The following is a 26,515-nucleotide window of genomic DNA, read 5'->3' on the forward strand; positions in this document are numbered from 1 at the left end:
TTTCACCGAACGCACGAGTCTCTCCACGCGCCTCCCATGTGAGGGGAGGCAGGCGGGTTGAACACCCACTTCGTGGTTGCGTTGGTGAAGGTTTCGGCGAGCTTCTCCTCGACGACTTTCATCTCCTTCTGCAACTCGTTGCTGGATCCGACGAAGTTCGTGCCACAGTCGCTGTAGATCTCCACAGGTGCGCCTCTTCTGGCGATCAACCGTCGAAAGGACATCTTGCACGATTCGGCGGAGAGCGAGTGGACGACCTCCAGGTGCACGGCCCGCGTAGTCAGACATGTAAACAGCGCCACCCATCTCTTAGCGGTGGTGCGGTTCACCCGCACAGCAACAGGTCCGAAGTAATCGACTCCCACGTACGAAAAAGGGCGCTCGAACGCCTTCAGCCTGGCAGCAGGTAGTGGAGCCATCCGCGGGACAACCGGAACCTTCGCTTTCAACTGGCATAGCAGGCAGTCGTTCTTCGCTTTGCGGGCAGCCGTCCGCAAATTTGGCACGTGAAATCGTTGTCTCAGCTCGTTTACCACCGTTTCGCAGTTTCCGTGCAGATACTTCCGGTGGTACCAGTCGATCAACAACTTCGTCGCCGTGTGGTCCTTTGGCATGATGATGGGGTACCGAGTGTCGAACGGCACAAAATCGGCTGCAACAATTCTGCTCTCCATGCGCACCACGCCGGCGTCATCCATAAATGGCGATAACTTTCGAATTTTGCTCGTAGATTCTAGATTGAACCGCTTTTCCGGATCAGCACGTGCTGCGGCGAGTGTTGCGACCTCGTCTGGAAACGCATCGCTTTGCACCCAGCGCCAGATCGTGTTCTCCGCTGCCGCTAATTCTTCCTGTCGCAATGGTCCGCTCAGTAGCTGCTCCTTCTTCAGCTTGCGTCGTAGGTTCTCAGCAAACCGATGCACACGAGCGAGCGTGCGCAAGAGACGAACCCACTGCGAGAAGCGATCCCATTCGACGTTGTGCGTGGCAACGGCTTCCCGGTGCACTAGGCAGGCTCGCAGCTCCTCGGCCGGTTCTTGCAGGCTTGGCGTGATGTCCACCGGCCATTGGTCTTCTGGGTGGTAGAGAAACCATGGGCCTTTGAACCATCTACTGTCGGGAGAAAGACAGAAGCTTTTCCCCCATTTCGTGGCGTCGTCCGCCACATTCTCCTTCGAGGGAATCCAGCGCCACTGATGCGGCATCGTCTTGGACATGATTTCACCGACCCGGCATGCCACGAACTGGCGATAGTTGCGATGATCCGAGTTGATCCATGCGAGCACAGTCTTGGAGTCGCACCAGAAGATGGTCTTGTCGATCCGTAGGGAGTGTCCGAAGATAATCGTGTTCATCAGCCGTACGCCAATCACCGCGGCCATCAACTCCAATCTGGGTATGGAGAGGGCCTTGAGGGGTGCCACTTTGGATTTCCCACCGACCAGCGCCACCTCGATACCGTCCTCGAACTCCGCTCGGAAGTACGCCACGCAGGAGAAGGCATCCTCGCTTGCGTCCACGAAAATGTGCAACTGCAGCGTCTTGATGTCCTTGACCGAGCGCCGTGGAAAGTAGCAGCGCGGAATTCGGATCTGTTCCAGAAACTTAAACTGGTCGGTCCACTGCGTCCAACGCACGCACATCTTGTCTGGAATCCGTTGGTCCCATTGCGTTTTCGCTCTCCACAGGGCTTGGATCAAGATCTTACCGCGCACGGTGAAGTGAGCCAAGAATCCCAGCGGATCGAACGTGCTCATAACCGTACTCAACGATTGTCGCTTCGTCGGGTGCCCACCGTGCATGTCCAGAGCGGAGGAGAACGTAAACACATCCTGATGTTGCTTCCAATACAGGCCGAGCACGCGCTCCGTTGTGCTTCCCTTGTCCAGCTGAAGATTCTTCTCCGAGGCCGAATCGTTATCCCCGACCCGTGCGAGAACCGCTTCGGAGTTGGACAACCAGTTCCGCAGGTGGAACCCGCCCATGGAGTGGACGTGTTTGACCTCCAGAGCTAATTTCACCGCTTCCTCCTCGTTGTCCGCGCTGTCGAGATAGTCGTCCACATAGTGTTTACGCAGGATGGCTTCGGCGGCGGCTGGGAACTGCTCGGCGTGCTCTGCGGCGTTTAGGTTCTTGACAAACTGTGCGGAACAGGGCGAGCACGTCGAACCAAATGTGGCTACATCCATCAAGAAGATGTCCGGTTCCAGCGAGGGGTTCTCGCGCCAAAGCAGTCGCTGCGCGTGGCGATCTTCCTTCCGGATCTGCACCTGGTGGAACATCTCCTTGATATCGGCACACAGGGCGATCTGCCGCTCCCGGAAGCCAAAAAGGACTGCCAGCAGGGTGGTTAGAAGATCCGGACCCTTCAGGAGCATGGTGTTTAACGATATCCCGTCAACCTTGGCAGCGGCGTCGCAAAAGATACGCACCTTCGATGGCTTCTTTGGGTTGAGCGCGACTCCGAGAGGGAGATACCACACGCGCCGCGGGTCAGCTTCCTTAAGCTCGTCTTCCGTGGCCTTGTGGATGTACCCCTTTTCTTGGTACTCGTTCATTTGACGCAGCACGCTCTCGCCGATCACCGGGTCGCTTCGAATGCGCCGCTCGAGGCACTGCAGTCTCCGTACGGCCATCCCGTAGCTGTCAGGAAACTCGAAGTGGTCGAACTTCCAGAGGAGACCCGTCTCGAAACGCTGTCCAACTCGTGTGGTGGTCTCTTGCAGGATTCGGTTCGCGCGCTGCACTTCCTCTGACTCCGGACACGGCACTGCAGTGATTCCCAGGCTCTCGATGGAAAAGAAACGTGCCACGAGATCGTGTAGGGGGTCTTCACTGTGGCATTCGCAGATGTTGAAGGTGCGGACAAGCTTTTCTGGTCGGTCCGGATTCGTTCCGTAGATCGTCCAGCCCAAACGAGTCTTCGCAGCGACCGGCTCACCCGGTTTCCCTTCTCGGATTCGTAAAGTCGCCGTGACGTGCACGTTGTCGTTGCCGATCAAAATGCACGGCGTAGCCCGGTCGTAGTCGTCCACCGGAAGTCCTTTCAGGTACGGGTGGGCGTCTACCAGCGTCGAATACCGTAAGCTCTGCCTCGGTAGATCCAGCTTGCTGACCGTTCGCACATCGGAAATCGTGTGCTTCGCACCACCTCTTCCACCAGAAATCTGCAAAGTGACCCGCTGTGACTCTGCTTCCGTCCTCTTCATATTCGCCGTCCATTGTAGACACAGCGGAAGATGTTCGCCTTCGACTCCCAGCTGCCTCACTACTTCCTCTTCAATCAGCGTACTCTCAGACCCGTCGTCCAAGAAGGCGTACACTTGAACTGAGCGATTGTTGGCGTGCAGCGTCACCGGCAGGACTCGGAACAGTGTGGTCTTTCCCGAGAAATGGTGATTGGTGGCCACCTTGGACCCGGAAGCCAGTTCTTCTTCCTTGTTCTGCTTGGCATCCTTTCTTTCCGGCTTTGAGTGCAGAAGAGGGTGGTGTTTCAGCTGGCATCCATTTTCCTCACATCGCTTGCTCAGCTTGCAGGGCCGCCGGCCGTGAGCACCGAGACAGCAGCGACAGAGTTCGTGCTGTTCGATGGCTTTCCAGCGATCGTCGACACTCTTCTTGGCGAACTCCGGACAATCCTTAACCCGATGCTTCGGGTCTTTGCAGACTAGGCAGGCTGGGCCCCCGGAGTTGTTTTGCTTGACCTCGACTTTCTTCGCTGGAGTTTTCGGCGAGGAACACTTTTCCGCGGCATGTGCTCCGCAGAAGTGTTTCTCCTTACCGCCTTTCTCCTGCCTATCACGGTGTTCCGAAGGTTTCGGTACATTGTACGGCGTGACATCCGTCGCGGCCCGGACCAGGGTGTTCATGTAATGAGCGAAAGTGAGCACGTTTACGATCGCAAAGCGGTTTTTGTAAAGTGACCAGTCCAGCTTCATGTTGTCCGGCAACTTTTCCACCATCTCGAACAGCAGCGTGGGATTGTTCAGATGAGCATCCTGTCCCGTATCCTCCAAGTGATCGCTCAAGCTCTGCACCACCATTCCGAACGCGATAAGAGTTTCTAGTCGGTTCGGTTTCGGTCCAGGAGTCGACCGAAGTTTCTGCAACAGCGTCTGGATCAATAGTTCCGGGCGGCCGTACAGAGTCTCGAGTGTGGCGAGGACATGTGGAACGGATGCCGGAAGTCGAAGGCGACCTACCACCATCTCCCGCGCGTGTCCTTCTAGACAGTCCTGCAGCCGCGCTAAGTTCTCTGCATCGGAGTAGCCGCACGTCTGGGTCGAGTTGTTGTAGCAGCTGACGAAAAGTGGCCAATCCTCGGGATTACCGCTAAACTTGGGCAACCCTCTCGGCATCACATGCCTTGCGGCCAGCTGTTGCGGCGTTGGCCCCAATACTGGCGGAATTGGTGGTTGCTCCTGTTCAGGTTGGTATTCTGGCGCGTTGTCTGGCGGCGCGTTGTCTGGCGGCGCGGGCTCCGGATTCCTCTGCGGATTTGGCGGCACTGGCTCCGGATCCCTCTGTGGGTTTGGCGGCACCGGTGCTGGTTCGGGTGCTGGTGTTGGCCCAGGAGGGCGAATTCTTGGCACTGGCGGACGTGGAAACGGGAACGGCGGTCGTGGTTGGAAACCCGGCGGATACGGACCTTGCGGACGCGGGAACGGGCCTTGCGGACGCGGGAATGGGCCTTGCGGACGCGGGAACGGCCCAGGTGGGCGTGGCGTTGGTTCTGGCGGCTGCGGCCTTGGTGCCGGGGGAACAGGCGGCGGTGGATACGGAGGCAACGATTCCGGCCTAGGTGTCGGGTTCACTCCTGGCGATCCTGTCGTCGTTCCATTGTTTTCATTTGCCTTTAAACCACTCGCGTTGTTTACTTGGTAGCTGCTGACACTCCCGTAGACCATTCCAGATTGACTTTGACGGACCGTCAGGGTCTTTTGGTACAACAGGGAATTGGAAAACGGAAAGGGCGTTGAGTGAGTCAGGTGAGCAGAACCTGTCAAAGCGCTACCGTGGCTTGGGCCGGCTTGTTGCCAGTTGGTGTACCCGGGGTTATCATACGGGTCTACCTCGTAAATGGTTCCCAAAGTGCTCGACGTTCTGTCGATCATTCCACCCAATCCCACTTCGAGTGTTGACTGATCCAGCGAAATGCCTTGGAGAGCCCGTCCCAGGACGTCTTGCCCGGCTGATTCGTCGTATTGACCAGCAGTGTTATTGTTCGCACCTTGCTCGGTCAGCGTTGACGTTCGAGCGGCAAACTGTTGCTGCTTTTGCCACTGTTCCACTTTGCTTTTGCTGCTTTGCTCCGACCCGACGCTACGATCATCCGCGACCTCATCGTCCAGCTCTTCCTCCCGTGCCCGAAAGGTTTCCTCTAAGATGGTTTGTTCGATCTCCAGTTTGGCGCGATCGATTTCCGCCTCCTGCTGCAACTTCTCCTGCTCATGCCGAATCTGCTGCTCTCGACGTGCCTGCTCCAGATGCTTTTCCATGAGGAGCTTTTGGGCCTCGAGTTTCTCCAGACGTAGGCGAGCCCTCCGCGCCCGTGCGTCGGAGGTGGATGACGTTCCAGAGCTGGCCTTAGAGGATGGCTTCTTCCCTTTGGGAACGGTAAACGAAGGGTTTTGGCAGCGAGGACAGGTGAATGAGCGCTCCGCGACAGGAACTGTCTCGTCGACGCCGGCGCAGCAAGTGTGCCACCAGGTTAGGCAGTGGGCACAGTTCACCATGTCCGTGGTGTCCGGCCAGAAGCAGGCCTGGCAGTGAAATCCCCACTCTGCGGTCGGTACATGGGCCATATCGACATCAATCTTTTAGATTATGTTGCGAGAGAATGTGCAGCTCTTTTGAGCACGACACCGGTGAGATGTTGGTGTAATAGCACGCTAAAAGCTGCAAAATTTTATTAATTAAATGCGCAATGTTTAACAAATTCATCTTACATTGGTCTGCTTCTCAAGTGTTTGCAACTGATTCGACACCCTGTACCTGTACCAGCACGCGAAGCCTGTGATAATAGTTTTTAAGTTTAGTTTGCATGTTCATTAGGGTGGTCCAAATCCGGACTTTTTTGGGGCTACCCCCTGAAATCAAAGATTGACCCATCACTAGGCTAAATTCCAAATTTGAGCTCATTCTGACCACGGGAACCCCTCCCTCCAATCGCTTAAAGTTTGTATGGTAAAAATCGTCAAAATGTATGGAGAAAAGCAACTGTTTTACTTTTTTACCTGTGGAAGGCGCCATAATTATCCGATTCTTACCATTTCTCAAATGTAGAACCTTCATTAAATTTAGAACAACTTTCCCGAAGACACAATATTTTTAGGATTTTTTCCCGCGAAGTTATTAGCGCCCAAAACTGACCATTTTTGCGCGGCCAGCTGTAAGGGGCTACCTAACAACGATGTTTATTTCCAATTCGTATACGCACGTGCTCTCTCTCAGGTTCAAACTCTCTCACTAGCTTGCTCGCCTGCCTGCCTGCCTGTTTACCTACAAGCGCGCGCTGTTTCTCTGCTTGGACTTTTGTCGTCGTCGTCGTTTTCGTTTGCTATCCGCTGCGCTGCGTTTCTGGCATTTTTATTATAATTTTCAACTAAAATAGCAGGATTGTTTTGAGATATGTTTAGCATATAATTTCTTAAATTATGTCAAAAATAAAAAAAAAACTGCGCTGAAAAAAATAGTTTAAAGAAAAGACAGCTTAGGCTCAATTAAAAAAATACAGCAAATGTCATGAGAACAGGGTTTGTTTGTTTTTCCAAGCACTACACGCAGTTTTTCGTATATGCTAAAGAAACATGATAATGATTCAATTATTTGAAAAAAATCTTCAGGTAATTCAGGTTGTTCCTTTAGGTAGTTTGCTTTAACAAAAATATACTTTAGTACAAATCAGAACAAATCAAGGCAATTTTACAATTATTGCTGCAAATTTTCATTCATATTCTCTAAAATTATTTTTTTATTCTTTCTGGAAATTTCTTTCTGTGTTCCTAGACCACCTGCAACAAATATTGCAACTGTTTATCATTTTTTGTCAGTTTACCTGTAAATTTTTCGTTTCAGGAAACATCTCTTTCTGCACAATCGTTAACAACCTTCAGATCTTGCAGTTGCGGCCTTCCTTTAAGATACTCTTTTGGATTCAGTTTTTAAAAAAATCTAAAGAAAATTCCTTCCTTTTTTATCTAAAAAATACTTCATGGTATTTCTTGTAACAAAAGCAGATAAATTAAAATCCAAAACGTTTGCAATTAGGTTTGGATCAGAACAGATGAAGATTCATGGATGAACTAATTCATCAAATTTGTATTATCTCTCAAACGCTCTTATAATATGATATCTATTGTTGTGTTTTTTTTTCGTTTTGTTGTTCACATATTACATTTGATTTTATATCTCAATACAAACCGACTATTTTTGTTGAAAATTATAATAAACATGCCAGGAACGCAGCGCAGCGAACGGCAAACGAAAACGACGACGACGACAAAAGTTCAAGCAGAGAAACTGCGCGCGTGATTGTAAGTAAACAGGGAGGCAGGCAGGCAGGCGAGCAGCTCGTGAGAGAGTGAACCTGAGAGAGAGCACGTGCGTGTACGAATTGGAAATAAACATCGTTGTTAGGTAGCCCCTTACAGCTGGCCGCGCAAAAATGGTCAGTTTTGGGCGCTAATAACTTCGCGGGAAAAAATCCTAAAAATATTGTGTCTTCGGGAAAGTTGTGCTAAATTTAATGAAGGTTCTACATTTGAGAAATGGTAAGAATCGGATAATTATGGCGCCTTCTACAGGTAAAAAAGTAAAACAGTTGCTTTTCTCCATACATTTTGATGATTTTTCCCATACAAACTTTAAGCGATTGGAGGGAGGGGTTCCCGTGGTCAGAATGAGCTCAAATTTGGAATTTAGCCTAGTGATGAGTCAATCTTTGATTTCAGGGGGTAGCCCCAAAAAAGTCCGGATTTGGACCACCCTAATGTTCATTTAGTATTAAGTTTTAACTAGCTAGTATTCTTAATAATTTGCATGTACTAACTCACGTTAGATAACCTCCAAATCGACGGCAACTAATGCCAATGTTTCCGCGGACTTCGTCGCCTGCTGTAAGTATACATTTTGGATATATTCACGGATACTGTTTTTGCGATGCCGTACTTACAATTCAACAATAAATTCAGAGCAGTCTAAACTATCTACGAGCCTAATAAACTTATAAAAAAACCAACCACCTTGTTTCACGTACGAATTCTGTTTTAATTTTCCCTACTCACGGTCTGGCTTTGCCGAACCTGTAGCGGACGTACGTCCGACCTGTCAGCGCGCAGTTCTTTCCACGATCGTCGCGGCGCTCGTGCAGTCGTACGCGGCGCTTGATGTGGGACGGCGTTATCGTCCGCAACAACCACCCTGCCGTGTATATACGCAAATTATAGCAAGAGAATTTATGCTACACGGCAGGGTGGCGAGTCAATTTTACTCTTCAACCGAACAGTTGTGTTAAAATAAACCCATACTTGCTTAAAATAACCAACATTTTGTTAAATTTGCCCGTGCAAGTATTGTCGTGCAAGAGTTCACCCACCTCGTCCTTTCACTGCCTTTCCCTTTCCTTGAAACATTTTCATGAAGTCCCCTCGCATCAGAGGTCCTCATTGCGAATGTCCTCGTTTTGCTCTTCATGGTTTATCACCTGCAAAGAAATCATCAACAAACTTACTTACCAATAGCACCTCCACAGTTGCAACAGTGTGCACTAGGATGTAACAAAAATGACTTTTTGGCGGGCATTCAAGGGTTTGTTCCGGTGGGTTTAATAAGCCCGAATCCAAATTGAGCTTGATTGGACGTAACAGGAGCTGGCGCTCCGCCCTCCAATTTCAAATGGGATTTAACCCGTAAAAAAGATTTTTTCAAAAATGTCACTTTTTGAGGCATTTTGACCACTGAAGCGTTTATTTTCAACATCATTGGCGTGTAGGTCAGATCCTTGCGCATCTTTTGGTTGAAATTTGGAGCACCCTGGAGCTCGGTACAGGCCTTCAAAATTTGGCATTTTTTCGAAAAATCGTTCCCGGCAAAAAAGATATGCGTCACGCCTCTCGACGCCTTAGACGCCATTTGATTTTGCCGGGGCCGATTCTTCGAAAAAAAAAATGCCAAACTTTGAAGGCCTGTACGGAGCTCCAGGGTGCTCCAAATTTCAATGTTATGTATACCAAAAGATGCGCAAGGATCTGGCCTACACGCCAATGATGTTGAAAATAAACGTTTCAGTGGCCAAAATGCCTCAAAAAGTGACATTTTTGAAAAAAAAAAACCTTTTTTTACGGGTTAAATCCCATTTAAAACTGAAGGGCGGAGCGCCAGCTCCTGTTACGTCCAATCAAGCTCATATTTTGGATTTGGGCTTAGTAAACCCACCGGAATAAACCCTTGAATGCCCGCCAAAAAGTAATTTTTGTTACACTCTAGTGTGCACTTCGATTTGCCACTTCAACATTAGCCAAAAAGTGTGATTTTCACGTTTCACATCCGCTCACTCCACAATTAACAACACAAACTCAACAAATCGACCGCTCTTGTTCGAATCTTGACTTTAAATGACAGACGTAAACAAACCCAAGTTCATCTTTTAAATATTCAATCAATTGTTAATGGATTCATCCATAAAGTACGTCACGCTAAAATCAGCCAAAATTTACCCCCCCCCCCCTTTGTCACGCTTTTCCTATACTTTTAACACACAATGTCACACTCGCCCAGACCCCACCCCCCCTCCCACCCTAGAGCGTGACATACTTTATGAATGACGCCTAATTATATTCAACCAACAAAATTTTTGATTTTCCTAAAACCAAAGCTAACAGTCGAGTACGTTCATTCGAGTTCGGGAAATCTGTTAGCTTTTTGCCTTCAGCATTTTCAACGAACAGGTTATTAAATTAATGCAGAATTTCAGTTAATTTAACTGAATATTGGCAGTAACAAGTACGTTTTTGTTAAAATTTACGAAAGTAAAATCAACAATTTTAATTGTTAAAATTTCTGGGCAAAGTCTCTCCGTTCAGTTCCGAAACATTTTATGATTTTTTGAAAAACTAATGTTTGTTTAACAACTTTACTAATGTAGGGGAAATCTACCCTTTCCAATCAAAAACCTATCTTCGTCATATGGAGAGTTTGATGCTCGATTAAAGCTCCAAAAATACTATTTGGGCTATAAACTTACCAGCAACAGCACCGCCTCGAGTAAGCACGCAAATGTATGCCACTTACTGGCCAAAAAGATCACATTTAATGCACTTTTGATCATAATTTGTATTTTGCGAGACCACTTCTCATCATTTTGTTGGCACACACAGTGACACACACGAGAATCCCTCAAACGCTTAATGAATATCGCCAAAATTAACTTTTCACTTTCGCTTACTTTTTCACGGCGCTTATGATATGAAATTGCTTCCAACTACCGGCAACATGTTCTTTTGATCATTATTAAGGCACTCACTTGAAGAATAATCCCGAAAAATGTAATAAATTAGCAAGCGCCATCAAAAAAACAAACGCGCCAAGTCGTTTGACGTTTCAATTTTCACTTTGCATTCAAATCGAAGGCTGAAGAAAACCGAGCGAGAGACGAAGGCAAAAAGAACAAAGGCTGGCCGTCCACACCACCAGCAGCACAGCCAGCGATGCCAGGAAACTTTCCTATAAATGCCACTTTTCGTGAGTGTTCGTTTGAACTGTCAGCGCAAATGGCAACACTCGACAGAGTGTTGGAAGAAAAAAGAACTAAGCCGATATTAGAAAAATGGGCGTGGCCCAATGCATTCGCCTCGATTAGAATACCCTTGGGAATTTTTTTTTTGTTAAATGCTTTGTAAAGAAATAGAATAACTTTTAGTGAAAGTGAAAATAAACAGAAATGTTCACAAAAACTTGCTCTACTCGTTGGTGTACTTGGTTTTAGTAAAATTCAAGGGAGACTCTAGATTATCCAGCATCATTCAAACACGACCGCTTATTAGGATTAAAATGGGTAGATTTCCCCTATAATGCCTTTTGCAACGCTTTTCTCATCAAAATGTTGAAACCATAACAAGCATTTTTTTGCAACGAAAGTAGAAACGAGTTCTATATACGCATCCTTACAAATTTCTGCAAGTAAAATAATCAACTCGATTAGTTGAGTTATGGCAGAGATCCAGCGAGTTGAGGATTGGGTGTTGGAATTGGAAGTAATTTTCTATTGCAAAATTGATTTTGCAACTTTCGACGATTACAGCCATCCCTCATATTCGGAACAGTTTACAGATCGGCCAATGTTCAAAAAATCATAGAAAATCGATAATTGAACTTAATGATTCGCTTTTACCTTCATTTGAAAGCTTTTCTTGCGATCTTTCGAATGCTGTATCGAACAACTGCAAATTTAAACATTTATATCAAGTTTTTGACGAAAAACTTTGACCCTTGAAATCCACAAATTCGGAACACTTTTTTCTTACGGATGTAAACAAACTTTGATTCTCTCCAGGAGTACATATTTTCTACAAAATAATGACTTCACACACTGGAAACAATTAAACTAAAGCTTAATAATGTTTTATAAATGGTCTGATAACTTTTTTTGTGAAAATATCTGTTAAATTCAGGTGTTCCACAATTGTGGGAGGTACAATAACATCCCACAATTATGGAACAGGCAATTTGGAGGCAGTGTTTTGCAGCTCTGAACAAAACAGTCTGGAAATGCAGTTCTTTATTCAAAATGAACTCCTTTTGCTAGTGAAATAGCAAGAGAATGTCCAAATAAAGGTCCTAAAAATAGAAGGGCCGCCAGAAAAGATTCATTTGGCATGCTATTGACAAATTAAAACAAAAGTGTTCCGAATTTGTGGGTGTTCCGAATATGTGGGATGACTGTACTAGTACTTTTTTAGCACACAAAAATGTAAAAAAAATGCCATGTTTGTTCTAAGAGAATGCATAAAGTTTCATAATAAAATTACAGAACTAAAAATTGCAACAACAACAAAAAATTGCTAAAACAGTCTTGCGTATAAGGCTACGTGTTAAGCTCTCGCGAAAAAAATTGATTTTACCAAATAACCAGATAGTGATGACTTATCTGAAAATGTGTCATTAACGCAAAAGTGATAAAAGTGCATAAAAGATATTTATGCAAACAGAGGCAGTAAGATTGTCTTGAAAAATATTCTGAAGGTCAGTTTTACATTTGTTTTTCAAACGGTCATTCAGTCAAACAAAAAGTTGGAGAAGGAACCTGTGGGACAAAATATCTAGAAATTGTAACGCCAAAACCTTCGCTCGGGACAACAGCTACTGTGCTCCTCATCATTAGCAATTAATTCTTTGAATTTTACATGAAGCAACTTTCAGATCAAAGAAAAGAACTTTACAACTCAAACTACCACTCAGTGTCGCGCATCGCATTAAGGATATTGATATCGATTTTGCAACAAAAAAAAAAAAAGAAGGTTTCGACGAGGTGCTAATAATAGTTAACTGTGGGAATATTGTGCTGCTGTGAAATGTTAAAAATCGGGTTAGTTTGACAAACTACCTTCGATAAGATGGACCTTATCGCGAAAGTTAGGGCCAAATTCGGTTTGGCCAAACTGCGCATTATTCGACTGTGGCAGAGCATTCCGGATTGCTTCTGGTTGCTCGATCATCTGCTGATTGCTGCCGGTAAGATGCCTTTGCAGTTGAGATGAAACTTGACTTCAGTGAGCACTTTCCGTACAGCTGTCAACGTAAATGCCCCAAACCTCTGGCAAAAGGTGACCTGGGCTCTACACCAACTGCTGGGGTATTCGCAGATGTGCCTGGCCGTTCTGGGTTTCGCGAGTGCCCTGCTCTGGTTAGATGATGTGTTGGCCATGTTCTGGAGTGTGCTGTTGTTCGGCACCACTGTTCACTGTTTGGCAAAGTGCTACCTTCTTCGTCGGTACGATGGAGAGATCTGCAACGTGCGTAGCTTTTTGACTTCCGCGGAGTTCAGTTCGGGAGATGCAATATTTGACGCTGCTGCGAGAAGGCAATATCGGCGCAAATCACGAATGCTGATCATTGCCGTGGGTTTGGTGCTGTTGTTCAACCAACTCGTCGTTTGGATACCAAACGAGCAACAACGGGTGATATTCTCCATACCACCATGGATTGGCACATACTTTGGAGGCAGATTAGTTGTTGGGCTTCGAATGATCTATTCTTCAACTTTTATCCTGTTTTGGGCACCAAAATTGGCGGGATGTACTAGCCTGGCAACTGTTCTGCTGAGTGGATTGAAAGCAGAACAGATAATTCTTAATCACCATTTCAAGCATCTAACACGTGGTGTGAAACAATTGTACAATTTTCAGATTACAAGGAAGCAGTTCTGGGGGCAACTCAAACCTTCCCTAAAAACAATAATTGATCAACAAGTTTTAATTTTGAGGTATAGTTTCAAAAAAAAAAAAAAATCTACTAATTTAGTATTTTCTTTCAGTCACCTTACCAGCTTGCAACCCATGGTCGAGAAGGTTTTCTTCTTGACCTATTACTTTGCCCTGGGAGCCATAGGGTGTACCATCTTCCTGGTCCTCTCGGTGCCGTTTTCGTACACAAATTTCGGCATTATGGTATCTCTAGCAGGTTTCAGTCTGGAAATCCTTCAGTTGGGCCACCAAGTTGAGACCTTGAGGGATACCGTAAGCTTTAACGCATGCGAAGCCCCACAAAAAAGTTCTAACTTTCAACATTATTTTATACAGTTCGACGTCACCGCAGGACTTGCCTTTTCCCTCTGCGCTCAGCTTCCCTACTCCGAAGATCAGCACCAGGAGTACGTCGACCTGCGCACTTCACTGAGCATTGTCGGCCTTTGCTCGCGGAACGTGGCCAGGTTTGGGTGTACTGGAATCCCGGATATTTCGGTGGCCGTGTTCGCCGAACTGCTGCACACGACCTACTCGGTGTTGACGTTTCTGCTCAACACGGTTTAAGACACTGTCTGAATGTATTATATAGAGGTACACCCACAATAGAAAGCCGAAAAATAGCTCTACCAAAATACAATGGAAGCATAAACCTCTCGCGGGTGAATTACTACGAAAATGTGTTCACGCACACTATCAAAACAAACGTTTGGTAGTGTGTGTGTGAGCTCCGTCTAAAAAGGGTGTCAAACTAAACAGTGACCCCGTTCGTTTCACAACAGTTGGTGTCAAACCTTCGAGGTTTGAGTGTATGCGGCAAATGATCGTCCCTTATTCATCAAACCTTGGTGGCAGGGCTCCGACTCCGACCTACCAACTCTGCAGCATTCAAAAAAATGTTAACTCCGACTCTGACACCTACTCAGTAATAAACATATCGATTAATATGTCGTCGCTGTCGTGATAGCTTATCGTACGTGCATTTTGGGCCAAATTGATTTAAGAACGCCTTTTTGTGCAGCTCATAATGTCTCACCTTTAGTCCTTCACAGGTCCCCAAAATTAGATTTTAATCTAGAGATGTTCAATAAAAACCGAAAAAACGCAGTGCATTTTTGTCACTTTTCATAGTATACAAGTTTCAATGTTGTCGTGCTATCTTGACACAGCCTGAAAATGGACATCAGTGCGACAATTGGTCAAAGGGATTTCAGGTCAGAACGCGTTTGATACAGGCTCGACAACCGTAAACAATTGTAATTTTAATTCGAAACTGCAATGCACAGAAAGATCAACCAAACAAAACGGGTTTGTTATAGTTTACATTGCGTAGTCTCATTTTTGTTTATTCAAGGTTTTCTCGGAACGTCAAAAGCGTCGTACGGCCAAGGTATGTAGATTAGGTTAGGTAAGGCGGGATTTCCCAACTATCAAAATAGTTAGCATGAATTCCTGATTTTACATGGAGAATTTCAGAAAAAGTGAAAATTTGACCTTTTTCCTGGCAAATTTCAGCGTTTTTTTTTGTTGAGCATGCCAAACTGAACCGGTAACACGTTTAGTTGATTTAATATTTTCGAAAAAAATATTGTTGTTTTAAAAGCAGGCAGGCGTTTTAACCATACAGAAACAAAATCCGGTAAAATCAGCTCGACACGTAGCCAAATTTTCACTTTTCCAAAAAATTCCATATACAATCCGAGTTTTATGCTTACCAGGGCTGCAGAGTCGGGTCATATTTCAAGCGACGACTCTGACTCCGACTCCGGTTTTCCACAAATTGTTGACTCCGACTCCGGCCTACCAACTCTAGTCGACTCCGGCTCCAACTCCGACTCGAGCTTTCCAAAATTTGTTGACTCCAGTTCCGACTCCAACTTCAAAACCTAATCTGTATTTTAAACATCAAAAAAATGCATTTTCAGCACAACAATTTTCAGAGTAAATTTGAATTTTGTTATTTGAAAAATTAGTACATTTTATTTAACTACTTTAAATTTACATTCATTTTTTAAAGTTAATAAGCTATCTGCACCAATTTGCAACTGTTTTTTTTTTCAGCAAGTTTTCATTTACTGAAAATTTTAGTAGTGCAGATTTCAGTGAATTTAACTTCATTCAGTAATGAGAAATTGGTGTGCAGTAACTATCAAAGATACTCTGGTTTTGGAACAAACAATTTTCAAAGTAATTATTTTTTAGAGCTTTTTTGAATTTATTTGAGAAGACGTACATGGATATTGTGTGATCCACCCCAGTACACATTTTTAACATACAAATCATGAGAAAATTCTAGTATTTGAAAAAAATAATTAAATTATACCAATTATATCACCCCGATTTGAGGCATTTAAAAAAATAAGACTTGTTCAACGATATTATTTCAGGATCAAAACATTAAGACTTTTGTAGAGAAATTGTAAATATTAGGGTAATCGATATATCTACTAAATTCAATGACTCGTATATGCAAAGTTGCATATGCGAGGCATAAGAGCGCCGGTTTAACTGTAACGTCATGATTCGAATTACCGGACACTTCAACTTGTTTTATCAATAATTTGGATATAATTTCGCATTATGAATGTCAAAACTGAGTTATTTGATGAATTCTAACATCAATTTTCATTTAAAGTTTGTTTAAACGCTGTTTTTCATGCCAAAACAATTAAATAAAATATAATAATAAGATTACCAAAAATGCGAAACATTTCACCGGAAATATTTCATAGGCGTCCAAAGCTCAGGGAAGGCAAAGCAGAAATTTATGTTTTTGATTTTCTTAAATTCTAGCTATTTTTTATATAAACTATCGATTGTTTTGATGTTAACAGCTTATTTGAGACCTAAAGAATGCCTTTCACTAACATTGCAGTCCAAATTTGTGCGATTCATAAGCAAAATCGAGTGTCCGAAGCACAAAAGTCATTTTAATTTTCAATTTCTGATGAAAAATTGTTAGAAAAGACATATTTTGCATGCATTCTCTTAAAACTGACTGTTTACACTAAATCCTTATAATATTTCTACATTTCCAATTTATTACATGATTTTTTGCCAGCTATAACAAAAATAATATGGTACTTAGTGTCCGGATTTCAAATCATGACGTTATTTCAAAATTAGTTGCAACTTATTTTCGATATATTTTGTCAGCTTGAAATGTTTTCAGCACGACACTTTGATTTGTTTTTATTTACCATGTACCATACCATGACCATGTTGCGTTCCATGTAGAAGATTGATATAATAGTTGATAATGTTTTAAAAACATAATTATATTTGTTAAATACTGATCGTGAGCTTTCCAATCACAATAAAAATGCTTCGAAAACATCATGGTATCTGAAACCAAAACACCAAAAAATAAATTAAGCAAAAAATATCAATGCAGTGCACGCAATTCAATAAATAAATTTAAAATATAAAAATGGGAGTTAAATTATATTAAATTTTTTTGACAACTCCGACTCCAACTCCGACTCCGACTCCAGCTCATACAATTTAGCTGACTCCTAATCCAACTCCGACTCCAGCTATTATAGTTTTGACGACTCCGACTCCGACTCCGAATCCACAGCCCGGGTGCTAACTAACTATTTTGACAGCTGGAAAACCCACCTTACCTTACTAATCTACAAAGTAACCTTGGCGAACGACAAGATAGCACCAACGGGGTCAAAAAAGTTGGAAATGCAACTTCGACCAGCTGTATTTCAGCGAAAAGTCAACCGATTTGAATGATTCCTGTTGCATTCTATCCGGGAGGATGTCGAGAATCAAGTATCAAGTATTTTGCCTTTTTGGACGTTGTTGATACGACTCTTTGTTGCTGAGATATAGCCATGCAAAGATTTAAAAACAAAACCATTTTCTAATGTCGATATCTCAGCAACTAATTGTCCGATTTTCAATGTAAAAATATCAAACATTCGTGATTTTTTTTTGGGCAAACCGAAGGCGCCAAAAAAATTTTAATCGGATTAATAAAAACAAAAATTTAAATTATTAAAAAAAAGACCGATTTCGTAGAGAATTCCCCTGGTTGACGATTTTCCCCATACAAACTTCAAGCGATTAGAGAGAGGTACTGCCGTGGTCAGAATGAGCTCAAATTTGAAATCTCGATTTCAGCGAGCAGCCCCGAAGAAGTACGGACTTGAACCGCCCTATTGCGTATGTGCCCCAGCAGTAATGGAACTCTAGCGATGCGTATACATTCTTGGCACTTTTGGTTGGCTCATTTGCATTTTGCTTCATTTGATTGCCACTTTTTAACTTCTTCTTGTTCTTTGGAGCATTGCTTAATTACAGATTTGCAAGGCACGCGACTTTTTATTTCCCTTCCTCGCGGTAGCAGCATACATTAGACTATTAAGTTGGTTGGTTCCTTACCGGAGTGTAACTGGATTACCGCTCAAAAGTTACTGCTGCTAACGAGCTGAGATTCAGTGAGTAGAACGGACCAGAACGAAGATCGGAAGTCAGAACAGCTGTAATTCGGGTGTAAATTAGCAGATTTAGGTTATAATTGGATGGTTCTAGCAGGTGAGGAATGATAATTCATCAGAGGTGGTGAGAAAAGAAGTTTTTTAAATCGGTGATAATCACCCTTTTCATGAAAAGTTGTTACAATATAAAGAGCTGTGGTGAGTTAAAAAATTATGAGGTGAGTATCGGACCGGCCAAATCGACCGTTACATTGATGATTGATGTATTTTAAAATCCTGTAAACTTTAAAAATTCCGTCATTACTCAAATCGTAACGCCATCCTAACCTGATCAAATAAAAAAAACCAGAAGCACTGTGCAAGCAAATCATGTTTGTGTACCCATTTCGCAGGAGACACTCGCTGTCCTGAATTTGGACAAACGCCGGCAAGGGGGTAGTTTCAGCTGAGAGGTTCGTAAAATGGCATATTTTATTCATATATTAGCCAGAAGCAGTTTCTCTTTCGAAACCCCCTTCATTCTTCCCGTGGAGACAGTTTGGACTCGGAATTGGTGGCGCATGTTGCGGAATGTGTAATTTATTTTCGGGAATTTCGCACTGTGGGATTTAGAGTGGACGAAAAATAATTAATTATGTCATTGAACAAATCTTATTTGTTCTTATTTAATTTTGAAATACGGTTTTAATTTGCTCGAAACCTGATTAGTTCCTCCTTAAATGCAAAATGGTCCACTGTGCAGACGATACGTCACTGGCAGCGGTGGTCCACTAACCTTTATTGATATTTATGACCACGTGTCAACTGTGTTGTCCGCTTATTTTCTGCAAGTGAGCAGCAATTTTGTGTCATGTCTGCGAAAATAACAACATATTCCTAAATAAAAAGTATGAATAAGATACATTAATTGAACAGTTGTTGACACCGAACCAGTCAAAATCCCCCCTTTGAATTATGTTTAGAGGGAGAATCCACAAACACACGTGCTTTTGTGCCTGTGCCATATGTTTTGGCAATGTTCTAAGTGGACTGGAAATTTAAATTCCAGGCCGAATCGTACGGGCATTGTGTATTTCGATCGCATGCCCGGCGGCGCGTTAGGGCAATTATTTGGCGACGTTTTGGCTGCGTCTTGGTTTCGGTTTCGGATTGGGAAGGCGCTGAACTTGACTCAATTTTCTTTTTTTTTTTTTGTTTTATACAGATAATACTGAGAAAGTTAAGCTTTTCTTCTCGTTTTGTTTGCATTTTCCTTTTCTAGTAGAGCAATTTTCAGCCAAAACCGGAAATGGATTTAATTTAAATTTTTGGTTTGGTTCAAACTTTGTGTGGTCCTTCCCTATGATCAAATAAGCTATTTTGTGTCATTGGTTTACCCATGCAAGGTTCCGTGGACTATTTTGAAAAAATAGGTACACGGACATTTTTTGCCGATTTTTGAGTTAACTTTTTCCAATCTATATTTTTTGTAATATTTTTAATTTTTTGGTAGGGGTGTGATATTCAGAGTATGGTCCTTCTAAAATATAAGTCTAAATTCATAAACTTAAAAAAAAAACGAAGCAAAATTTAGCAAATGTAACTTTTTTAACATAAAAAATTGACTGTTATTTTACATTAAAAACTGAAGTCAAAAATAAAATTTTGACTTAAATTTTTGATAAGACCTTCTAACAAAAAAAAAAAACTCTACGTGCTTCTCTATGGCTAACGTGATTCGTTTTTTTCCTTAAAACCAAAAAGATAAAAAGCTAAAACATATTCCGTGTGACAATTTTGTTCTGACTAGTCCTCCTCAATACCTACAACTTTGCCGAAGACACCAAATCGATCAGAAAATTCCTTTAAAAGTTACAGATTGTCGAACATTTACCATTTTAGTATAAACAGCTGCCAAAATTGTATGGGTGAACCAATGACACAAAATGACTTCTTTAGTCAAGGGAAAGGCCCCCAGTAGGGTGCCCAAAAAAATTACCCCCTCTGCTCCACAATCGGAAAACGGTTCATTGGGGTTTTTAAGCATCTGTGCAAATTTTGAGCGAAATTGGTTGAGATTAACCCATTAACACCCGGGCCTAAAGTTGATGAAAAAAATGTTTTTCATACAATAATGAATTTTTAAATCGCTGAAATTTTTCGATGGACCAGCTATGGTCCCCTTGGAACGAGCTGTCAAGTAGGACCTTTTCTGTCAAGAAGGGCCGTGATGTTAATTTTTAAAAACTGAATTGAAAATCCATTTTAAATTCTTTGCGGTTGTACTCAAAAGCTTTATCGTTGTGGACAATGATATCACATATTGAAGCTTAATCTTAGGACCCAATTGCGACTATTTTCAACTTTCATCTTAAGATGGATATAACTTGAAAAGGAAGCTAAGGTGTAAGAAGAGGTTTGCAATTGCCTCAACAATCAAGCCTTCGGACACCTAGTTTCGAGTAGAAATCTTGCAATCGAGAACGCCAAGGCAAAGCTGTAGAGCGAATAATTAGATTAGAAAACATGAAAACGGTGCACTCTTTCAAAATTTCACTGACTATTTGTTTTGTTACTATTTGTTGGCAAATTTTTGAATGCAAATTGAATTTGAAAAAAAATTGCGACAAATATTATTTTTTGAAATCTATTTTAATTCAAAAATGTATTAACTCGGTCGAAGATTTTTTTAAAAACAAATAAAAAATATTGAAAATGGTGTATTTTGCAAATCAAGTTTTAGCGACAAAAAAAATCTGCAATTATTTTTACACGTATCATTTTTTTCGTGTTGTTATTATCCATACCTACAACTTTGCTGAAGACACCAAATCGATCAAAAAATTCCTTCAAAAGATACAGATTTTTAAATTTTCTTATATCATTTTTGTATGGGAGCAATTTTCTACGAAATCGGTCTTTTCCCAAATTTTAATTTTGGTATTTTTAATCCGGCTGAAACTTTTGGTGCCTTCGGTATGCCCAAAGAAGCGATTTTGCATCATAAGTTTGTCCATATAATTTTCCATACAAATTTGGCAGCTGGCCATACAAAAATGATGTATGAAAATTCAAAAATCTGTATCTTTTGAAGGATTTTTTTGATTGATTTGGTGTCTTCGCAAAATTGTAGTTATGTATATGGACTGCACCGAAACAAAATGATGCAAGGTAAAAAAAAATTGGTGATTTTAATTTAACTTTTTGTCACTAAAACTTGATTTGCAAGAAACACTATTTTTATTTTTTTAACTTTCCAGAAATTTCCAGGTTGTGCAAAAAATCTTTGAGCGAGTTATGAATTTTGAATCAACACTGTCTTTTTCAAAAAAAAAATTTTTCGCAAAATTTTTCAACTTAATTTTTCGATGTAAAATCAAATGTGAAATCAAAAAGTACTTTAGTGAAATTTTGATAAAGTGCACCTTTTTCAAATTAAATCTATTTTTAGGTGACTTTTTTTGAAAATAGTCGAAGTATTTCATTTTTTTGCCTTCCTCACTGAGGTAAGGCTATAATCCTGCTCTAAAATTGAACTTTTTATTTAAAGCTCGAAAACCCACCATGATGTATACATATCGACTCAGAATCGAAAACTGAACAAATGTCTGTGTGTATGTATGTGTGTATGTGTGTGTGTATGTGTGTGTGTATGTGTGTGTGTATGTGTGTGTGTATGTGACCAATAATGTCACGCAGTTTTCTCAGCACTGGCTGAACCGATTTTGACCAAACCAGTTGCATTCGACTTGGTTTAGGGTCCCATACGGTGCTATTGAATTGTTTGAAGTTTCGATAAGTAGTTCAAAAGTTATGTATAAAAATGTGTTTTCGCATATTTTTGGAAGTTGAATAAATGGCAGTAAACTGAACCAAACATCATCATTATATACATCGTTGAATAGGTAATTGAAAGACCTTTCCAACGAGTCCAAAACATTGAAGATCTGGCAACCCTGTCTCGAGTTCTGACTACTTAAGTGATATTTATGTACTTTTTTGTAGCCGGATCTCACTTAAATGTATGTAAACCATGTCCGGATCCATCATCCAACCCATCGTTGGTTAGGTAATCGAAAGACCTTCCCAACGAGTCTAAAACATTGAAGATCTGGCAACCCTGTCTCGAGTTCTGACCACTTTAGTGATATTTATGTATTTTTTTGTAGCCGGATCTCACTTAAATGTATGTAAACAACGTCCGGATCCATCATCCGACCCAGCGTTGGTTAGGTAATCGAAAGAACTTTCCAACTAGTCTAAAACATTGAAGATCTGGCAACCCTGTCTCAAGTTCTGACCACTTTATGATATTTATGTACTTTTTTGTAGCCGGATCTCACTTAAATGTATGTAAACAATGTCCGGATTCATCATCCGACCCAGCGTTGATTAGGTAATCGAAAGACCTTTCCAACGAGTGTAAAACATTGAAGATCTGGCAACCCTGTCTCGAGTTCTGACCACTTTAGTGATATTTATGTACTTTTTTAGTAGCCGGATCTCACTTAAATGTATGTAAACAACGTCCGGATCCATCATCTGACCCATCGTTGGTTAGTCTCGAGTTCTGACCACTTTAGTGATATTTATGTACTTTTTTGTAGCCGGATCTCACTTAAATGTATGTAAACAATGTCCGGATCCATCATCCGACCCATCGTTGGTTAGGTAATCGAAAGACCTCACCAACGAGTCTAAAATATTGAAGATCAGGTAACCCTGCCTCAAGCTATGACCACCTAAGATGCCACTTATGAGCCCTTGAGTAATATGTGTGTTTTTTGTATTCCGAAACTTAACGAAATTAGACGAAATTTGTGTCCAAACCCATTTTTGGAAAAAAAGTGAGGAAGGCACCAACCACATAGGTGGATTAAGTTAGTTTTTTAAATTAGTGCACATGTTTGCCCATTTTTGAAAAAAATATTTTTGAAAAGCTGAGAAAATTCTCTATATTTTGCATTTTTGAGCTTTGTTGATACGACCCTTAGTTGCTGAGATATTGCCATGCAAAGGTATAAAAACAGGAAAATTGATGTTTTCCAAGTTTCACCCAATCAACCCTCTATTTGCTGAAGTCGATATCTCAGCAACTAATGGTCCGATCAAAAGAAAGTTAAAATATGAACCATTCGTGAAATTTCCCGATCTTTTCGGAAAAAAAATATTTTCAATTTTTTTAAACCAAGACTTACATTTTAAAAGGGCGTAATATTGAATGGTTGGCCCGGTGCACTTTATCAAAATTTCACTTAAGTACTTTTTGATTTCAATTTGATTTTACATCGAAAAATGAAGTTGAAAAATTTTTGCGACCAATTTTTCGATTTTTTGAAAAAATCAGTATTGATTCAAAAATTTATAACTCACTCAAAGATTTTTTGCACAAACTGGAAAATTTTTAAAAGTAGGCATTTGATGTCCCCTAAAACAAACAAAAAATTAAAAAAAATTAAAAATAGTGTTTTTTTTGCAAATCAAGTTTTAGTGATAAAAAGTTAAATAAAAAATCATTAAATTTTTTTTTACCGTGTATCATTTTTTTCAGTGTAGTCCATATCCATACCTACAACTTTGTCGAAAACACCAAATCGATCAAAAAATTCTTTCAAAAGATACAGATTTTTGAATTTTCATACATCATTTTTGTATGGCCAGCTGCCAAATTTGTATGGAAAATTATATGGACAAACTTATGCTGCAAAATGGCTTCTTTGGACATACCGAATGCACCTTAAAAGTTTTAGCCGGATTAAAATACAAAAAAAAAATCGAATGACCGAAATCTCAGAGAACTGCTCAACAGTTCTATGGAAATTGATAAATATGATAAAAGGATTAACAATTTTGTCAGGAGATTCATTCTCAAGAACATGTCAAATTAAAAATTTATATTTTATTCTGATTTAGGGGAGTGTGGGGTAATTTGGACACCCTACAAAAATTACTCTGCCACAGACTTTATGGATATTTTGAACGAAGGTGGATGACACCAGAGGACAATAGAGACCATATTTTATGGAAAAATGTAATTTATTTCGATAAATTTTGATGAAAAACCCATTTTTATCGCAAAAATTAAAAGATATCCAAATTACTAAATAATATGAACATCCCTATGGGGTAATTTGGACATGCCTTGTGGGGTAAATTTGACATGCCTTGTGGGGTAATAAGGACAACTTTTTTGGGGAAATGTGGACACATGTTGATAAATAAGTTTAACATTTGATTTTTTGAGCATGTTTTATTTTCTTCAACCTGGTTTTGTAATTGCTTTATATTTTGAAGTGTTTTTTTGCTCACAATATTTCATCAAAGGTTGTAATAATGATTTTGTGATAGAACTATAATTCAATAGGAAGATAACAAATCGTTCAGTGTAGTATACATAATTTAATCATTAATTCTGAAATGATTTAAACATTGATTCTGGATTAGGCACAAGTATAGTTTTTAATGATGAAGGTATCGTTTAGTTTTATACAAACCAATCTTTATATTGAACTTTTGTACCCTTTAACAATCATTTTTTTAAATTTTACATTCCTTAGCCCTTTAAATTTGAATATTATTGTACTAGCATATAGAAATAAGAAATGTCAAAGAAATTAATAAAAACCAATCAACATTAGAGTCTAGTTGAACGCCAAATGTACAGTAATCAGATTTTCATAAATTCGAATATTGAAATAAATTTATTTAAAATAAAAAAATAGAGGTTATGTGAAAGTTCTCATTGCTCACATTTCTTTTTGAGTGTTTTGACATTTTAAATCCCTCTAAATTTATCTGAATCTCTTTAAAAACTCAACCAACCATGAAAGTTACTTTTTTTTGCCTGACAGGTAGACTTTCAGGTATGTCCAAATTACCCCACAAGCAATGTCCAAATTACCCCCATTGCATGTTCAATCAAAAATTGCAATTTTTGATGATAAAAATGGAAAAAAATGCACAATATTTATACGTACATATCTCAGGCATCGTCCAAACTACCCTCTTAAACAAAAATGTCCGCTTTTTGCCAAATAATCCCTGCGAAACCTTAATTCCCAACCCTCAAAAATTAGAACTTAAGGCAGTGCCAACCGACCTTTGGAAACTTTTACATATTACACCAAAACAACTTAACCTAATCCAACTTTTTTGGTTTGTCCATACTCCTAGGCCATTACTAGTACTAGCCTTATCACTTAAATTGCCGTTTTCTCTTTATATCCGAAGAAAAGGTGATTTTTAAAGGGGTGTCCAAATTAACCCCACTGTCCATATTACCCCAAACTCCCCTATATTCTGAAGAAAACAGCAGTTTGCCGAAGATTGGTTTTAATTTGGTTGCCAGAAACCCGAGTTATAGTTACAAATGTTTACGGTAGTCGGGCATGTACATGTGTCAAACGCATTATGTCATGAAATTCCTTTGGCCAGTTATCGCACTAACAGTTCTAGATAGCAGACTCTTTCATATGAAAAGTGACAACAATACACGGAGTTTTTTGTTTTTATTGAATATCTGATGATTGAAATCGGTGAAGGTAAAAAGTTGATGCATTGGGAGCTGCACAAAATGGCGTGCTCAAGTCGAATGAAATGATATTACACCAAATTCTCTTTTTATTAATAATACAAATCAAAATTGTTCTGTTTCTAAATTACAAAGAAATTAGAGCGATTAAGTTCCCTAGTTGACTGTTAACTCGAGAACATACTCTTGTAACCTCAAACTAGTTCTACCCCGCTGATTCTTGCCCCGAGTCCAGTTTCCTTTTTATTTCACTATCGACGCAATTCCGAGGAATCAATTTGTAGCTGGTTTGGTTCGACAAGCCGCACATAACCATATGTGGTCCAAACAAGGTTCAGTCTACGACGTAGTAAAGAAAGTACCTCCAAGGAAAAAAAGGGGGAAAGATGCTGCTGAAGCATCTTCAGACGGTCCAGTCTGAGGCTGAGTAAAAAAAAGGCGGTTCTGGTTATGATTGTTCTACTGTTCGTGTTGAAACTGGCCGCCAAGAAAACCTGACTCTGGCGTGCGCCCAAGGGGTCGTTCAAAGAAAGAGAATAGAAATATGACGTGAAAAGTGCTCTTCGCAGAAGTGCGTCTGAGGACGGGGGCGGAAAATCGCCAGGTGAAAAAACGCATTCTTCTTATCGCCAACGGTCGATCGAAAGTGGCCGAGGCTTGTAATAATGACGGCAATGAGCTTGGAGCGGGAGGAAAAAAAGTGATAATAGACGCATTTGAGGAACGATTCACAGCTAGCGCAGAACATGGACAGGTTTGGTTGGCTTTTCGCTTTTAGATGGTCATGAGGCTAATAATAGAATACTGTGTTACTGGTTGCTGCTGGATGCACCACAGCTTGGATTGTTGACGGTTGGGTCAGTGCCCTTTGAGGAGTCACCCCCCGCGACAGACACGGACAAAATGTAACTTTTTCAAAACTTTTTTACGAAAAATCACGATAACTCGTGATGTTTATAAGTAAACCTCTTATGTTTACCTATCAACATTTTTGTAATTGTCTGCTCTACAACTTTGTAGACATTGGTACACTCTAAAAAATAACCCTGCAAAGTTAGAAAAAAACATGAAATTTTAAAATGAAATTTATTGTT

General features: G+C 41.2%; 2 protein-coding genes across 2 annotated transcripts; one reads left to right on the plus strand and one right to left on the minus strand.

Moving 5' to 3' along the window:
* Positions 1-2: 2 nt before the first annotated feature.
* LOC6039618 lies at positions 3-8,385 on the minus strand. The gene is made up of 3 exons (XM_038262187.1): positions 8,055-8,385; positions 5,949-6,013; positions 3-5,898 (listed from the first exon to the last, which is right to left on the minus strand). The coding sequence occupies exon 3, from the start codon at positions 5,802-5,804 to the stop codon at positions 3-5; it is 5,802 nt and encodes a 1,933-aa protein (XP_038118115.1). The 5' UTR covers positions 5,805-5,898; positions 5,949-6,013; positions 8,055-8,385.
* A 4,218-nt stretch (positions 8,386-12,603) lies between these two features.
* On the plus strand, positions 12,604-14,099 carry LOC6039619. The gene is made up of 4 exons (XM_038248766.1): positions 12,604-12,729; positions 12,787-13,480; positions 13,532-13,733; positions 13,797-14,099. The coding sequence occupies exons 1-4, from the start codon at positions 12,612-12,614 to the stop codon at positions 14,025-14,027; spliced, it is 1,245 nt and encodes a 414-aa protein (XP_038104694.1). The 5' UTR covers positions 12,604-12,611; the 3' UTR covers positions 14,028-14,099.
* The last annotated feature ends 12,416 nt before the right edge of the window (positions 14,100-26,515 follow it).

This window comes from Culex quinquefasciatus, chromosome 1, assembly GCF_015732765.1.
Source record: "Culex quinquefasciatus strain JHB chromosome 1, VPISU_Cqui_1.0_pri_paternal, whole genome shotgun sequence".
In the NCBI taxonomy this organism is placed as follows: Eukaryota; Metazoa; Arthropoda; class Insecta; order Diptera; family Culicidae; genus Culex; species Culex quinquefasciatus.

Coding starts and splice junctions, on each gene's coding strand:
- LOC6039618 (XM_038262187.1), bottom strand. CDS start 5,804: ATGGCCCATGTACCGACCGCAGAGTGGGGATTTCACTGCCAGGCCTGC.
- LOC6039619 (XM_038248766.1), top strand. CDS start 12,612: ATGGACCTTATCGCGAAAGTTAGGGCCAAATTCGGTTTGGCCAAACTG. Junction 12,730..12,786: donor TCATCTGCTGATTGCTGCCG/GTAAGATGCCTT, acceptor CTTTCCGTACAG/CTGTCAACGTAAATGCCCCA. Junction 13,481..13,531: donor CAACAAGTTTTAATTTTGAG/GTATAGTTTCAA, acceptor ATTTTCTTTCAG/TCACCTTACCAGCTTGCAAC.